Consider the following 17071-nt stretch of genomic DNA (forward strand, 5'->3'; position numbering starts at 1 on the left):
TAAAAAGTGTTTAAAATTTTCAAGAAAAACAGTCCTTTTTAATTTATGTAAATTTTTTTTAATGCTTTATAGGAAAAATTGAGAAATTCATATTCTATACTAATATTAGAAAGCTAAAGAGTTCGTTTGTTCGGTTGAACGCGCTAATCTTAGGAACTACCAATTCCGGTCCGATTTAAAAAATTCTTTCAATGTTATACAGCCCATTTGTCGAGGAAGGCTATACTACGGAAACGGGAACCACGCGGCGTCAGAAAGTGTACCTATATTTAATAAATTTTTGTTCCGCGTTTCATCTAAAGTAGCATTTATAGCATATCCTACCAATACTCTACCATTATAAAATTGTTCTGAACCACTGTAGCACATCAATTAAGAACATCTACAGTAATAAGTAGGTAGGCACCTAAGATCGGTAAGTCAGTCGTAATAGCGGAATGTTAACTAGCACGTATCCCACAGAGACCCCGAGATGATATCGATCACCGCGGCCCCCGAGGCGCCGCCACCGCGTATCCGCATCCTGGACAGCCGCCAGCGCGAGGTGGAGACCGTGCGAATCGGGGACCGGCTCACCTTCCGCATCGAGATACCAGAAGACAGTAAGTACTTTGTTAGTTAGTAAGTAACTAAATAGTACCTAGTGAGTGACTTTCATACATCATAAGTACATCGGTGTTATAGCCTGGCAAGTTCTTTGATGATACTCCCATGATATGCGGGCGACGGGGGGAAAGACTGTGTGAAATCGGGCGTGCGGGGAAGTGAGGTTTTTCATTCATCGCTTCACGCCCCCCAGACCGTGCGGACCATCGGAAGTGTTACGAAATAGGACATATCTATGTACTTGTCTTGCTTTCAACTAAAAACAGTACAGTTTTTCTAATGTAATTTCGATTTGATAAAACAGCACAGTTAAAACTGAAGGTCTGTAGCCCGCATTACACAGTTTAGATGATAGATTTTTTTTACAATAGCACGCTTATCTTGTTTCAGCTCCGTACGGTATTTTTGCACGAAGCTGTGTGGCTATGGCGAAGGATTCCAAGAGCACCTTCCAGATTATCGACGACGAAGGGTTCGTAAAAAGAATTAATTTATTATTTAATTTCTCTTAAAAAAGATCTATTGTACCTACGTGTATCATCATCATTATCAGCCTATTTTAACGACCCCCCTACAGCACACCTTGGAAGAACAGCTCAATATTTCATAGGACCAGGACCTTGTCATCCGACGCTAGATAGGCTGACTACAGGACCAACGGGACAGTTCTTCATACTTTTTATCAATATTGAGAGCCGTGATAGCCCAGTGGATATGATCTCCGCCTCCGATTACGGAGGGTGTAGATTAGAACCTAGTCCGTGGCATGCACCTCCAACGTTTCAGTTATGTGCATTTTAAGAAATTAAATATCACGTGTCTCAAACGGTGAAGAAAAAACATCGTGAGCAAACCTGCTTACCTGACAATTTTTTTAATTCTCTGCGCGTGTGAAGTCTGCCAATCCGCATTGGATTCCGCCTAACGTCTCTCATTCCGAGAGGAGACTCGGGCTTAGCAGTGAGCTGAATATGGGATGATAATGATGTTTATTATTTCAGATGTCCAGTTGATCCCTCAATCTTCCCCGCGTTCTCACCCGATGGCAACGCTCTCCAGTCTGTGTACGAAGCCTTCAGATTTACTGAATCTTACGGTGTCATATTCCAGTGCAACGTCAAATACTGCCTTGGGCCTTGTGAACCGGTGAGTGCTTTAATAATGCGTATCATTTTGGATATTACCATTTGAAACGGTCATTGATTAAATTGCCCAAGTTACGCTTATTTCACTAATGAGGTATGATGTAAGCGGTGGCATGTGAATTTCTTGATCTAGAATTATACCTACTTATTTGCTTAAGCGTCTCTAATGATCCTATTAATGCAGAAGTTCCTCAAGAGTCTTTTCTTTTCTTGCTACATATAAATGATATTCTAAAAGCTGGAATCCTTACTTACACAAATAACAGAGAGATACTTGCCTGGTCCGTTCTCCAGAAAGGCCTTGGTTGTATGATTAATCCTTAAGGAACTTTACTATTGAAGTGACGCTAGTCATCTAGTATAGTTTAATGAAACTTAGAATTTATGTCTGAGCAAATTCCCAATTTTCTCAATTTTAAATTTCAGGCGGTGTGTGAATGGGGACGGGAATCAATCGAGTCTTGGGGCAGAAAGAGACGTTCGCTGCCCCAGAATGAAACAGGCGAATCCCACAGCCAGGAGGAAGATATGAACATCTCCCAAGAGATCCTAGTCCTAGACTTTGGTGATGAGCGACAGAGCACGGACTTCTTGAGATCAGACAAACCAGGTGGCACTGCTTCAGAAGCTAACTTTGGTGGTAAGTTCTTTGTCAATTAATGAGTAGCATTCGTAAAATTCATTAGAATAATTTAAGGGCTCAATACAGGCCTCCCTCGTTACAGGACAGGGCATATTATGGAGTATAAGCCCGCTGCTCTAATGCGGTTTTGACGGTTTAGGGTGATAAAGTTTGACTCTTAACAATCACTATCAGATAATGATAATGATCGGGTCCGGCTGAAAGTGCTTTCCCAGGCAAAGGGTGTTTCTGCTCTCAATTTTCCAACTCCGGGCTGAGAATTTTTACTGAAAATTTCTTGGAAGAAAGAAGAATTCAATATTTAACCTGACTACAGGATTTCGCTTCCTGTAGCCACATATTACGCTAAGCAGTAAACACTGGACCAATATGGAAGTTATTGATTTGTGTTCTACTGCATTTCAATTTTCATTAAAGCGAGCGTTCAATCTTGGCATAAATACAGTAAAATTCGCACCACTGATAAACTAATCAGTTTTTTTTTTTGCAGAAAAAACTGTGACAATCGTGGAGCCATGCCCCAGTAAGGCTTCGGTATTATTACTAGGAGTTGCCTGTGCGCTCTTAGTCCTGCTGTACATTGCGACAATCTTCTGCTACTACATGCGTAAATGGCTGACACCTCCGAAACACATGTCGTAATCCACACCAGAATGGTAGAGGCCATTGCAATAATTTGTGGTCCCAAGAAATCGTGTAACGTTCCATTGCCTGTATTACTAAGGAACTTGTGATACAAATGACTGATTCGAATTTCCATGATGTTCATGTCATTATATCCGTCCATTTTGTAGGTTAAGGTACTGTGGTGACCGAATATGTCGAATAAAATGTAACCACCGCGTGTTTTGCATTTACCTGAAGGTAACCCATTGCATTTTAAAGCATTTAATAATTTTAAGTAGTTATACAATAGAGGTACAACTTGTCGCTAATATTAAATTTATAATTTTTGCAAATGATGCTGTAATGCTTATATAATATAGCCGCATCAAATTAAAGTAATATTAGATATTAGGTGCCTTAGTGTATGGAGTTAATTATATGTTCTGAATTTGCATTTATTATTGTATAAGCAAATGTAGCTAGATGATTTTTGAAACTAAATAGCTCCTTTTGGAATATTCCCTGAAAATTATAAAAAAACAATTTTAGCCTATACGTTTGAGGGGAATATTCTGAATTTTTAATTTGTTTAGTTAATATTGAATTTGGCAGAACTTCTCTAGGCAAAAGAATTATTATTATTATAGATTAGGAGGTCTTATTTAATTGTGCCTATTAATAACTAGTTTGCATTTATACTTGTAACATTATTATTTAAACACTTTAAAGAGCAAAAAATCTTGTAAATATACTGTTACCTGTCGCCTGGCGCTAACAGTTATGATTTCTTATAAATCTCATTGGACTTTCAGTTGGGTTCTGTAGAAATTGGAATTTATTTTATACACTTTAATTAAAATTAGCATACATGTGTTTCTCTTAACCCAACTTGAGATTTCTTTTTTTATTTATTTAGAATTAATACTTATTACAATTATTTATTTTCTTATTTTATTTTATAAATGAAATAAATTTGTACAAATCATACGGTTTTTTTTATTTCATCACATTTGTAAACTTAGAAATAAATAACAAGTATGACATATTGTCTCAACAAATTATACTAGAAAACATAGGTACTAATTTCTACATTGCATCAATCATAATTTTATTATAGAGTCCATCAAGTATTTTTTTTTGGAGGTCAGTATCAAATTCTTCAGTTTTACAATCAAATACTTGTTCAAAATGTTTTAAAAATATTGGCATCATGTTATTTGTGGTGCAAATAACACCAGTTTCATTGGTTAATGATGTAACACCTTTATCTTTAATGCCACAAGGGTCAATATGCTTGAACCACGTCAGATCATTGTCACAGTTCAAAGAGATTCCATGTGTGGTGACATACCTGGACGCGTGTATGCCAATGGCCGCAATTTTGTTGTCTTCTACCCAAACTCCTGTATCTGGTGATCTGTTGGCTTTTATACCTAAAACAATCAATAAAACAGCCTATTTACAACAGCTTGACTTTTAATAGAAAAAGGGATTTATAGTTTAAGCCACTGTTACTTTTGTGAGATTTGGCAGACTAAGGGCTTACTTTACTCTATGCTGCCACAGAAATTCTTACAAGGAAGGTAAACCCAATAATTTATATATGCTAAAGGCAAGGGAGCTAGTTGATACTTAGTAGACGTCAGCACTACACACAGCGCAGACGGCAGAACAGATTTTGCTAGAACTAGTCAGTTTAAAGGACAGGCAAAATCGCGGGTGTCCACTAGTATTCTATATGTAGCATACTAAAATTCGTTTTGCACTATACCTACCTGATAAGTTTTATTCCAAGCTAGGTAATCTGGTACACTTTCTAAATAACTTAGAAATAGTTTGGTGGATTTAAGTTGTTTATTTAGTACCAGCAATGTAAAGCCAACATAAAGATGGCTTTGCAGGATGGATATTCAATCCATATCATCATTCCATTTTTAATACAATACATACAAATCAATTTGTATTTTACTTGGTTGATTTAGCCCAAAGATTTTTACACTTCATCTTTTAAGCCGTGATAGCCCAGTGGATATGACCTCTACCTCCGATTTCAGAGTGTGTAGGTTTGAATACAGTCTGGGATATGCACCTCCAACTTTTCAGTTGTGTGCATTATAAGAAATTAAATATCATGAATCTCAAATGATGAAGTAAAAACTGGGCAGTGAGCCAAATATGGGTTGATAATGAAGTTCACTTTAATTAAGTTGGTATTTCTTACCTAATTCATCACATATTTTTATAACAGTTTCCTCTAATCTATCCACATACCACCTTACACTTGTTTTAAAGTTTTTTAAGTTGATAATTGGGTATGCAACTAATTGTCCTGGGCCGTGGAAGGTGATTAGGCCACCTCTGTTTGTCTTTCGAAATTCTGCACCCAGTTGCTGTAGTCTCATGATGTCTTCTTTGGCAGTTTCATCTCTTATACCTAAGAGTTAAGGCATGATAAATGAAAATTAGTTTCCAAGTACTGTAAGTTTTAAACTACATTCATAAAACTTATGTTAAAAAGAAGTCAGAGATAATTTGCACAGGAGTAAAGTTTACTCAAGTATACATTTAATTGTTTTTTTTATTGTAATATGTTTTAACGCTTAAGGTGTTTAGCTCATGATTAATAGCTTAATCATGAGTTAAACACTGTATATAAGTAAATTGCTGGGCAGTTAGGATAGGCCAGGACCGGGGATGGGCATTCCTTTTTACCCTACCCAGTGGCTTGCACTTCATACATGCATTAAAGTACTGCATATCCTAAGAGTTGTCTTCTCTTAGTGCTTATTAAATACAGATTTTTCCAGTATGCTTAATTTTATTACTAGTGCATACCCTGATCGACCACTTTATGCAAGCCACTGACCCTACCTACATATTTTTTATGTAAGGATTGAGGCTGTCAGAGAGAGTAACCAAGACTTCAATTTTTATAACTTTTATGAAAATGAAAATCTTGGTATGGAATTGTGCTCTAAAGGTTGAACGAATGATACAAAGTTAGGTTATTATTTCATTTTCTTACCAACAGTATAGACTGGCTTATGTTCTACAAATAGCAAGGTGTCGTAATCTCCATTAACTCCATTCTTCATAGAGTTCAGGTGCATCCGAGCGATAGAAGATTGGATTTTGTATGCAGTATCGTAACTTATGAGACCCAGTTTCCAAACCTTCACCATTTTCAATAATCAAATAATATCATTAGTTTGATACCTTTTAAAATTGTCATAGAAAATTAAAATTTAAAGTTATTTACAAATGTGATGGTTTTATTTTATTCAAATTTGAAATTCCATTGAAAAACAAAACAAAAGATTTTTACAGAAACGTCATGTGTCATAAACTGTCATTGTCATTGTCATATTCAAACATTGACATTGACATTTTAAAGAAGATTTTTAATCTACAAAAAAAACAGAATTTCTTATATCGGTTTGTAATAATTGTAATAACATTAAACTTATATTTTTTAATAACGATAACTTTACAATAACTTTAATTGTCAAATTTTTAAAATATACTCTAGCGCCACCTGTTGATATAAGTGAAAACTACGTGTAACTTTCAAAATTAAGTAGGTAGAGCACTAGAGCAACAGACAACTACTAAACATTGATGTCGTGGTTCTAATACGAATTACTAGATGGCGCTGTCTTTAAATATTTATCGTAAACATGATAAGGATTCATACAGTGGAAGTGTGGGTTCACAACATAACTTTGTAACTTTCAGGCGATTCAGTCCTTCCGTGTCCCCTGTCTGTAGGGCGGTGTTTCGTACGTTACGTAAACCAGCTGTTAACATAAACACCGGTGTGTTTGGAAGACAGGAGGCAGTAAACTTGCATTGTTGTTTATGGTGGACCGAACATCTAGCACTGAGCTAGTAAATTGAATTGTTTGAGTTCCGAAGCTGTTTTATACTTGTTATTATTGTGTTTACTGGCAGTAAATCCTTTAGTGGGTACTTTGAAATATAACTCTTATGGTATTAGCGGCGCCTTACTCGAATGTCGTGCTTAGACAAAGTGTTAGTGAGGTCAGAGATGTGGACTTCTCTGAGACGATGACAACAGGGGTAAGTTTAACTTTGTTTATTTATTTACTAGCGGACGCCCGCGACTTCGTCCGCCTTAAGACCTCCTTAATCCAGCATGCTTAGCGGACGTCTAATAAATATGAACTACCTCCCTGCCAGATGAACTTTGTACGTCAAGCGCTTTTCAAGTTATCACTCACTCACTTAACATCAGGTTATTTCACCTGATGTTAAGTGCATTTAGGGGTAGCGCGCTAATTTGGGAGATTTAGGTTTGACACGAGCTGGGAATAGAACCCAAACCAAACCTCTCGGTACAAATTAAGTCATTCTAAACCTCATCAGAGAATTTATCATATTATCTATATGATTTATTTATACGAATAATAGGTACTTACCTTATTTCGGAATCAAAAGTGGGTAGATAATATCTCCATCAGTGGCGTCCACGATGGCGTCAACGAGGGTAGTAATCATCATCGTAACAGACGATAGACGTCCACTGCAGGATATAGGCTTCTTGTAGGGACCTCCAAACACCACGATTCACGATCCTGAGCAACCTGCGTCCCTACGCAGCGAATCCCTACGACTCGCTTGATGTCCTTAGTCCAACTGCAAATTAATTCACAAACGTAACGAAATCGAGATTCTTGTAACAAAATGTCATCCGATGCTTACTGACAAGGACAACCCTTAGTGGATAATTATGTAGGTAGATGACATTTCTCAGTTGATTATATGTTTATTTTAATAGGTTGTTGATGAAGATCAAATTAGTGAATAGGCTAATGAGGGGTCGACAAACCGCGCTTTCTATTGCGGTGTCTTTGTAGTACAAATTACATAAAAGGGGAAATTCCTTCGCCAATACCGGTCAACAACGACCTACTCAGGGTCGGTAGTGCATATTTACGACTAACGTGGGCACGCCATGCTCTACATTTGATAAAATATATACGGTCGAATTGAGAAACCTCCTCCTTTTTTTTGAATTCGGTTAAAAAGAAGAAGGTTATGGGTGTAAGTAAGTCGACCGTTTGACTATCTACTTGATAGAGTTAGTACCGGATTGCTATTTAATGATCACATGGCTCAATGCTCTTCTTTTCTACAGGATATTTGGACCAAAGAGCCTAAAGAGACGCTGCTCATGAGAGGGTTTAGCGTGATAATGTGACACTCACTAGTGATTGGGTGACTACAACTACTTCTAGTGACTATGTGATTAGGTGCTCTTCGTCATCAGCCTGTATCCGTCCACTGCTAGACACAGATCTTTGCGGGAACGCTTCCTCTGTCTTCCTCAACCAGCCAGGTGTATCTATTGTAACAGCCCAGCCTTTAATGAGCCTAATATTTCCTCGTCTCCTTATAAGCGAGGGAATACGGAGCTTAGACCCACCACGCTGCCACAGAAAACATATGACGCTGCTCCAATGCAAAGTTCGTTGATGACACTCCCATGATATGCGGGCGACAGGGGGAGAAGGACTACGCGAGTGTGAGGTCGTGCGCGCGGGGCAGGGAAAACGACTGCGCGGGTATGAAGTGCGCGCGGGGCATCGCTACCCCCCTCGCCCGCGCGGACCATCGGGAATGTTATGAACGAATTTGCCAATCTTTATCAGATCATATTAATAACGGTTGGTATCGTAAGAAACGCTATATTTTTAGTAATTTTTTTTAGAAAAAAAAAACCCTTTTAGGTCCCAAAATGGCTGATAATAATCTTTAATAAATTTAATTTCTTTAAAAAAAACTATATGTGTCTATAGACCACTGCGTGGCTATGTAATATGTATGGCCTGAACAAGATTAAAGATTAATATCTAAGAGTATGCTAGTACATTGTGAGGTAGTCGTGGGGTTAACATCGCGCCGACAGCCACTAGACTGCGTGTCTGCGACGGCAGTGTAAGAGCTCGCTGATAGCCCTTAATAACATCAAGTGTTCTCGAAGTTGTACCGCAGCCGCGTACCACCTGCAGCGTCACTCTTTATAACGTAGATATACTAAACTTAATGCTATCTATGTCTATCTAACATAAATAAATCTATCTGACATATAGTGCACATATTACAGTTACCTTCCATGATAGATAGATAGAGATTCTATTTTTTTTTATTCTTTACAAGTTAGTCTTTGACTACAATCTCACCTGATGGTAAATATTGATGCAATCTAATATGGAAGCGGGCTGACTTGTTGAGGAGGATGAAAATCCACACCTCTTTCGGTTTCTACACGACATCGTACCGGAACCTCAGACCAATTATAGAAGGACCTGTATCGCACTCATAGTCACGAACAAAATTGTCTGTCATTTTCAGAGGAAAACGAACTTAGATTTGGTTAAATCTTATACTAAACTAGAAGTTTTTGTCCGTTTTTTACACAATTCAATTACACAAAAAGGTATTTTCACGGAGCTCTTTAACCGACGAACACGATTACAACTATTTAACATCGATTCTATAGAGACAGTTTTCATAATCGCATTAGATCGTTGATCATATACTTTGACAGAAAAGTTACGTCTAGCGAGGCAGGTCCTACACAATAATTGGTCTGAGTACCGGAACACTATATCGCTTGTCGGTACATCTTTGCCGGTCTACGTGAGTGAAGTCTGCCAAAGTCGGTCAGCGTGGTAGACTATTGACCTAACCCGTCTCATTCTGAGAGGAGACTCGTGCTCAACACAGTGCAATACCACTCTGTATACAATGAATCAATGATTCTATACTAATAGGTTCAAATATAGTATGAAGTTAAATTAAGGTCCATTTCCAACGCCCAACTGTCGTGGGAACGTATACTTGGGAATGCATTTGCTGTATTTTTTTTTTATTCTTTACAAGTAAGCCCTTGACTACAATCACACCTGATAGTAAGTGATGATGCAGTCTAAGATGGAAGCGCAAACTGCAAACTGATGGCAAACTTGTTAAGAGGAGGATGAAAATCCACACCCCTTTCGGTTTCTACACGACATCGTACCGGAACGCTAAATCGCTTGGCGGTACGTCGTTGTCGGTAGGGTGGTAACTAGCCACGGCCGAAGCCTCCCACCAGCCAGACCTGGACCAATTAAGAAAACCTCAATCAGCCCAGCCGGGGATCGAACCCAGGACCTCCGTCTTGTAAATCCACCGCGCATACCAATGCGCCACGGAGGCCGTCAAGAAGACTTTTTTAACGTTAACACTCCCGTGCGTACAAGGGCTTAACGTATCGCTTTTTTTTTTTTTTTTTTTTTTTTTTTTTTTTTTTTTTTTTTTTTTTTTTTTTTTTTTTAAGCCCTCGGTCTTGGGGCCATACAAGACCGTTAGCCCGGTCCAAGGAAGGACAGAGACATCTTCTCTGTGTTTCACTTGGACAAATCTCCTCTGGCGCGTCCACGTCGCGGGGGTGGGCATCACGGGAGTCAGTAGGCCGGCTCACGTGATGGCGAAGTTCAGGGGGGGTCCCAGTACTGCGGGGAATATCGCGGTCCCCTGCCTAGGGTTACAGGTGAAGACCTTAACGGCGGTGTTGGCGGAGATTTAATTAATCAAAACGGTAACATTCAGGCGGAAGAGGCACGCTCAGCTGCAAAGCGTACATTGGGAGCAAAACAAATCCAGACAGCGTCTGTACTCGGAGCGAGCGGCTGTCTGGTCAGCGTCTGTCCCATATTGGGCGGCTGATTATCTTCGGAAGACGTACGGAGGAGATTAAAGAAAAAGAAAACATGGAAGCACAACAAAAAAAACACATACCCCAGGCGGGTACCGGCGCTGAGTATTCTCGCGACGGAGAATCCCGCCCCCTGGAGGCTTCGGCTGATGATAGGGGCTGCCCCTCGTATTCTGGGGGGGGCAACGTTTTGCCAAAGTGTAACACACCATTTGCCAGGTCTGGCCTGCTACAACGCACGCCACCTAAACCGACGACTCAAGCACGAATCAGGACGGAAACAGAACAAACGGAAACGGAAGACGGATTATCTACTGGTGATGAAGGGGTACATTACAGACGAACACCTTATGTAAGCCCACTTACTTTCTTTTCACCAATGGCGAACACGCCACAAAACCGAGGAGAGTGCAAACGAAAAAAGTCACCAACCAATGCAGATGCAGAGACTCTAGTAGAAAAAGAAGACCGGCTACTGAAAGGACTTTTCAACAATATTGTTGCAATTAACTCTCTAGTGGAAAGGCAAGGGCCTTATAAAAACACGGCCAATGAAATTAAAATGAAACTACGCGAACTGCAAAAAATATGCGGACGCGTTATGGATGTCCGAAGAATGAAAGTAGACAGCCAGGAGGATACAGAAAGGACTCCCAAGCGGGCCAAAATTAAAATGGTAGAAGAGAAGGGTACAAACACGTCGACTGGAGGTGAAACGGAGGAATTAGAATGGGACGATGATTTAGGCACAGAAACAGAATGGAAAACAATAAAAAGAAAAGCGAGGCCACGGAATAGCAAGGAGAGTAAAAAACCAAACGATAGGACAGGAAGGCCCGTCGAAAAAATATCGCATGCAAAGGACCAAATGCAAGATAATAACATTCAAGCAGAAAAAAAGAAAGACAAAAGGAAAAAAGAAGAAAAAAATACGCCTACAAAGCCAAGAGGAAAAACACCAAAGACGAAACCCGAAGCATTACTTGTAGAGGTTAAAGAAAGAGACTACGCTAGCGTATTAAAAGAAGTTAGAACAGGTCTTTCAAGCGAGGATGTTCTTTTTTCTAAGATAAAGAAGACTAAGAAAGGGGACATCCTCCTTGAGGTGGACAAAGAACAAAACGGAGGAGTCTTAAAAGTGAAGGAAAAAATTGAAAGTTTGTATCCTACTCTTAACCTGAGGGCATTAAGAGAATGTAAAGATATAATAGTAAAGGGTTTGGATGTCACAGTCGAAAAGAAGGAGCTAGAGGAAGCACTTAAGCACATAGTAACTGAGTTCCGCATTAAGAGCTTCTGGGAAAACAGCTACCGAGTTAAAACGGCTATAATAGAGCTACCAAAAGAAGACGCTCACAATATAGTTAACGCAGGAAAAATCAAGGTAGGATGGATGAGGGTCCCCGTAAACCTTATAGTTGAAAAGAAGAGATGTTATAGGTGCCTTGAGTATGGACACATTTCTACAGGATGTCCAGGGGAAGACCGAAGTAGGAAATGTTTTAACTGTGGAACTGATGGACATAAGGCCAAAGATTGTAAAAACGAAACATCATGCGCCATATGCAAAGATAGAGGTCTGGGTGGCACTAAACATAAAATTGGCTCAAGAAACTGCCCATCTTGGAAGGAAGCGGTGCCTGCAAAACGAATTACTCATCCAAAAAACGGGCCAAAAAAACAAGGAGGGAGTCAGGCTCAGATATAAAGCTGCTACAAATAAACCTCGATAGAACGCGATGCGCTCATGATTTGCTGGAGGTAACCGCAAAGGAGCACAACATCGACATTGCAATAGTATCGGAACCTAATAAAAAGATAGCCGCTAAGCGAGAGCTGATTACAGACTATAGAGAAGACGCAACTTTCATCATATACAACAAACAACTGCAGATGAAAGTAGTGGCAAAGGGTAACGGTTTCATTGCTGTAGTTATCTCTGGAATCACGATATATAGTTGTTACTTCTCTCCAAATTCTGCCGACGAAAATTTTGAACAGGATATAAATAAACTGTTTGAAAGTATAGAATCTCAGCGTGGGGATATATTAGTAGCTGGAGATTTTAATGCAGCCTCAAAAGTTTGGTCCACAAAAAAAGAAAATGCCAGAGGATACCTAATAATGGAAATGCTGGCGAGTCATGACATGACCATTGCAAACGTGGGCACCTCACCAACATTTCAAAGAGGCGTAAAGAATTCCACCCCGGATATTACTTTTGTAAGTCTAAGCTTATCACAGAAGTTAACAGAATGGCAAGTTCTAGACGAAGATAGTCTAAGTGGTCATAAGTACATCAAGTTTCACATTCTCCAAGAAGGATGTAAAGTACAAAAACAGCCACAGCTGGGATGGAAACTTGACAAAATGAACCAGGATATTTTTCTACAAGTCCTTAAAGAAAACGAGGCAAAGACGCCAAAAGACTTGGTTGCGCTGACCACGAAAGCCTGCCAAAAGGCCATGCCGAAAAAAGGGCATTGTCAAAAAACACCTGTTTTCTGGTGGAACAAACTAATTGGAGAAAAAAGAAAACAATGCACAAGCTGCCGAAGGAAATATACGCGTGCGCGACGCAAAAAAGGCATGGGGAACTTAAAAGTAGACATAGTAAGGGAAAATGAACTCTTTAATTTAAAAGAAAAGTACAGAGTCGCAAAAATGGACCTTCAGTTAGAAATTACAAAGGCAAAAGCGCAGAACTGGAAAAATCTATGTGACGAAATCGATAAAGATACGTGGGGTCTGGGATACAGAATTGTCACCAAAAAACTGCGCCAACGTCCGCCTAGCTTAGATATGGGCTTAATCAATTCTGTGGTAGAGATACTGTTTCCACAGCATAAAAGTTTCGGCCGAATAGTCGCAGAGGAAACCCATTTCGCTGAAGTAACAGAAGAAGAAATAGAAAAGGCTGCAGAAGGGTTGAAATTCAAAAAGGCGCCCGGACCCGACCTTCTGAATCCAGAAATAGTCAAACTGGCAGCTAAAATGATTCCCGACAAAATTAAGAACATCATTAATGTGGCCATGAAAACAGGGAACTTCCCCACGATTTGGAAGAAAGGGAGACTAGTACTTCTTAGGAAAGGTAATAAGCCTGCAGATGACGCAACGGGTTACCGACCGGTCTGCTTACTGGACTGTTATGGGAAGTTATTAGAGAGACTCCTGCTAAATAGAATTGAGCAACTCTTACCAAACCATGGTGGACTTTCAGATCATTAGTTTGGCTTTAGGCAAGGCCGGTCTACCCTGATGGCTATAAAGAAGGTTGTGGAAACAGCCGAAATAGCAAGAAAAGGCACTCGTAGCACCAGAAATCTATGTGCTTTGATCTGCTTAGACGTCCGAAATGCGTTCAACTCAGCCCCTTGGAGAGAAATTATCGTAGAATTGAGAAAGAGAAGTCTACCGGGCTACATCCAGAACCTAATCAGTAGCTATCTAGAAGACAGGTGCATAGAGGTTACAGATGATAAAGGAGTGAAGGAGGAAGTTATAGTTACCAGTGGAGTACCACAAGGCTCAATTTTGGGTCCTACCCTCTGGAACATTCTGTACGACGGAGTCTTTTACCTGGAGCAAGGGGAAGGCGTACAAATGGTAGGTTTTGCCGATGACTTGGCTTTAGTAGTTGTGGCTAAAACTGAGTCAGCACTTATGATTCGGGCAAACAGGGCTCTCAAACAGATAAACTCTTGGATGCAAGATAAACAATTGGCCCTAGCGCCAGAGAAAACAGAGGCCATAATATTTAGCGGAAAAAGAAAGCTTGATCCCATCACGTTCCGCGTCCAAGACGTTACAGTGACTCCGAAAGAAAATATTAAGTATTTAGGAATTTGGCTCGATAAAAACTTAAATTATAAGAAACATATCGAGGAAGCAGCCCAAAAAGCGCAAAAGTTAGCAGAAGCGCTTATTAGACTTATGCCGACTAAAGGAGGTCCCAGAGCGAGTAGAAGAAGGGTGCTCGCATCAGTAGCTCACTCCACCATCCTTTACGGGGCGCCTATATTTAAGGGTGCTATGGAAGTGGATTCTTACCGAAGAAAGCTAGAAACGGTGCAAAGGCGACTGGCGATAGGCATAAGCGGGGCATATCGCACTGTTTCCACAGATGCAGTGCTGGTTATAGCAGGACTAGTGCCTATAGCCAAACTTGTAAAGGAACGCGCAATGCTGTTTGAGAGTAAGGATCTGACTTCCGCAGAAACCCGAGAACTTATACTGCAAGAATGGGACAGAGACTGGAGGGGACAAGGAAAAGGGACTTGGACGAGAGAACTGATCCCGGATCTCATAAAATGGCACAAGAGAGAGCACGGAGAGGTGGACCGCTGGCTGACGCAGGCACTCTGCGGCCATGGCGTTTTTAAAACCTACCTCTTCGCCATCGGGAAAGCGCAAGATGAGAGCTGCTACTTCTGTGATGAGGAGGATACGCCGAGGCACGCACTGTTTGAATGCCCAGGTACCACAGATGTAAGAGCAGCCGCTGAAGGTACTAATGAGGGAGTAAACGCAAGTAACCTCATCTCACGTATGCTGTCAAGTGAGGAGCAGTGGCAGAAGTACGCCCATATGCTTCGAACCACAATGAAAAGAAGGGAGGAAAAAGAGACAGAACAAAAGAGAGAGAGTGAAAGAAAACAACAGGAAGGTCAGCACGAAGAAATGCATAGCGGTTCCGTGCTGACCATGGAGTCCAGGGAAGGTTATTTTTAGTCCGTGCAAGTCGGACATACCCTGCCGACTGTCGGCAGAAGTCCGGAGGGATTTTTTTCCTCCCTGAAAAAAAAAAAAAAAAAAAAAAAAAAAAAAAAAAAATCGCTTTTTTAACTCTCTTGCGAACGAAACACAGACAGATTATATATGTTTCCAGTTCTATCGGCAGTCTCTATTTGCCATTTTTTTCGTTTTTTTAGTTATCGTCATTTAATTGCCCGTCGGTTAAATAAATAAAACATATTCGTATCAGGTTCATATACCATTTGGTACAACGAAATGGACGAAACCGCAGGCGTCTGCCTGTTGTACGAATAAATTGATAAATAAATATTATGGTGGGCATTTTGTTCACTTTACGGAAGTGGAACAACCAGTAAAGTCAGGGTCAAAAACCGCTAGAAATATAAACAACAGTCTAAAAGGTGAACCGGGAAGAGCATAACTTCCGTCCGGTGTATTTTTAAAATGGGGTGGCGTCGGATGAACGGACGCTATCGAATAGTGGAATTAATTACTTTGGAGGATCATCATTATTACCAGGCTATGTTAAAGGCCTATTATAGGGCCTGGTCTCCCTCCACAAAAGAGAGGGATATGTTAGACTCATCATGCTGCTCCGATACGGAATGGCGGGCTTTGGGAGGTTGAGTGCCATTTATTATCATTATCAGATTATTTAAACAGCTCAGCTGGGGCAGGCTTCCTGACTTATAGTTAGAGGGGATATGGTTATGGTGCTTAGACCCACCACGTTTTTCCAGTGTGTGTTGGCGGACGTAGAGTTTGAATTGACTGTATAAATCACTCTATTGTGTGATTTATACACTCAATTATTATCACATGTATAATAATAATTCTTTGGTTATTGTATCAACAGAAATTACGCTACATTAACGAATTTCGTGTGTCTACTTGATTAAATTTTACGTAAACCAATAATTAATTTGTGAAAGCAAATGTAGTATGAAGGAATGCTACTAATAGGTAAGTGGTTTGAATCAGTTTCGGGTGTTTTAGTAACAAAGTCAGGTTTACAGACAGGTTGCGTCGGCGTCGCGTACTAACTATTACCCTTCGTGTACCCTATTGTATCATCGTTATCAACCAATATTCGGCTCACTGCTGATTTCGAGTCTTCTCTCAGAATGAGAGAGGTCAGGCCAATAGTCCACCACGCTGGCCCAATACGGATTGGCAGATTTCACACACGCAGAGAATTAAGAAAATTCTCTGGTATGCAGGTTTCTTCACGATGTTCCTAGTGCAATTTGATAGCTAATGATCTCTACTATAACCCCATAAAGGGATCACTATACGTTTCCAGTAACCCTTTATATATGACTTCTTTATAGACAAAATATGCGCCATACTCGTAATAGGTGTTTATTATTATTTAAAAATTAACTGGAAAAAATATAGTAAGTATACCATATACTTAACTCACTGAATAAAATTTTCTGTAAGTAGGTAGGTACTTATTCGGAACTCTGTATCGCTCTGGCTGTACTTTGTACATGTATTGCAAAGAACTTGCAAAATACCTACAAAGGATCGAATCCTTAATTCTCGATAACTTCTTGCAAACTTTGCTACCGATAAACAAACTTTAAC

General features: G+C 40.0%; 2 protein-coding genes across 3 annotated transcripts in view; one reads left to right on the top strand and one right to left on the bottom strand.

Annotated features, from left to right (window-relative positions):
- LOC112051777 (uncharacterized) overlaps window positions 1-3985 on the top strand; it is an 85549-nt gene extending 81564 nt beyond the window's left edge. The window contains exons 13-17 of the mRNA XM_024090562.2: window positions 463-602; window positions 997-1078; window positions 1608-1752; window positions 2178-2391; window positions 2885-3985. Coding sequence (XP_023946330.1) covers window positions 463-602; window positions 997-1078; window positions 1608-1752; window positions 2178-2391; window positions 2885-3036 — 733 coding nt within the window. The 3' untranslated portion in view covers window positions 3037-3985. The remainder of the gene's footprint in view (window positions 1-462; window positions 603-996; window positions 1079-1607; window positions 1753-2177; window positions 2392-2884) is intronic.
- Window positions 3973-6338, bottom strand: LOC112051778 (putative lipoyltransferase 2, mitochondrial). 2 transcript variants are annotated; one of them, XM_024090563.2, is made up of 3 exons: window positions 6026-6338; window positions 5222-5434; window positions 3973-4433 (listed from the first exon to the last, which is right to left on the bottom strand). In XM_024090563.2, exons 1-3 carry the CDS (start codon window positions 6180-6182, stop codon window positions 4087-4089), a joined length of 717 nt encoding a protein of 238 aa, XP_023946331.2. In that variant the 5' UTR covers window positions 6183-6338; the 3' UTR covers window positions 3973-4086. The 2 variants fall into 2 exon arrangements, with proteins under 2 accessions (XP_023946331.2, XP_023946334.2); XM_024090566.2 differs by having other exon boundaries at window positions 6217-6328.
- Window positions 6339-17071: the final 10733 nt, after the last annotated feature.

Source organism: Bicyclus anynana, chromosome 4, assembly GCF_947172395.1.
Source record: "Bicyclus anynana chromosome 4, ilBicAnyn1.1, whole genome shotgun sequence".
NCBI lineage: Eukaryota > Metazoa > Arthropoda > Insecta > Lepidoptera > Nymphalidae > Bicyclus > Bicyclus anynana.

What these genes read in the sequence shown, in the direction of transcription:
- LOC112051778 (XM_024090563.2), bottom strand. Translation starts at nt 6,182, where the DNA reads ATGGTGAAGGTTTGGAAACTGGGTCTCATAAGTTACGATACTGCATAC. An exon ending in TAAGCCAGTCTATACTGTTG is followed by an intron (nt 5,435 to 6,025) that starts GTAAGAAAATGA and finishes CTTAACTCTTAG; the next exon opens with GTATAAGAGATGAAACTGCC. An exon ending in AAAAATATGTGATGAATTAG is followed by an intron (nt 4,434 to 5,221) that starts GTAAGAAATACC and finishes TGATTGTTTTAG; the next exon opens with GTATAAAAGCCAACAGATCA.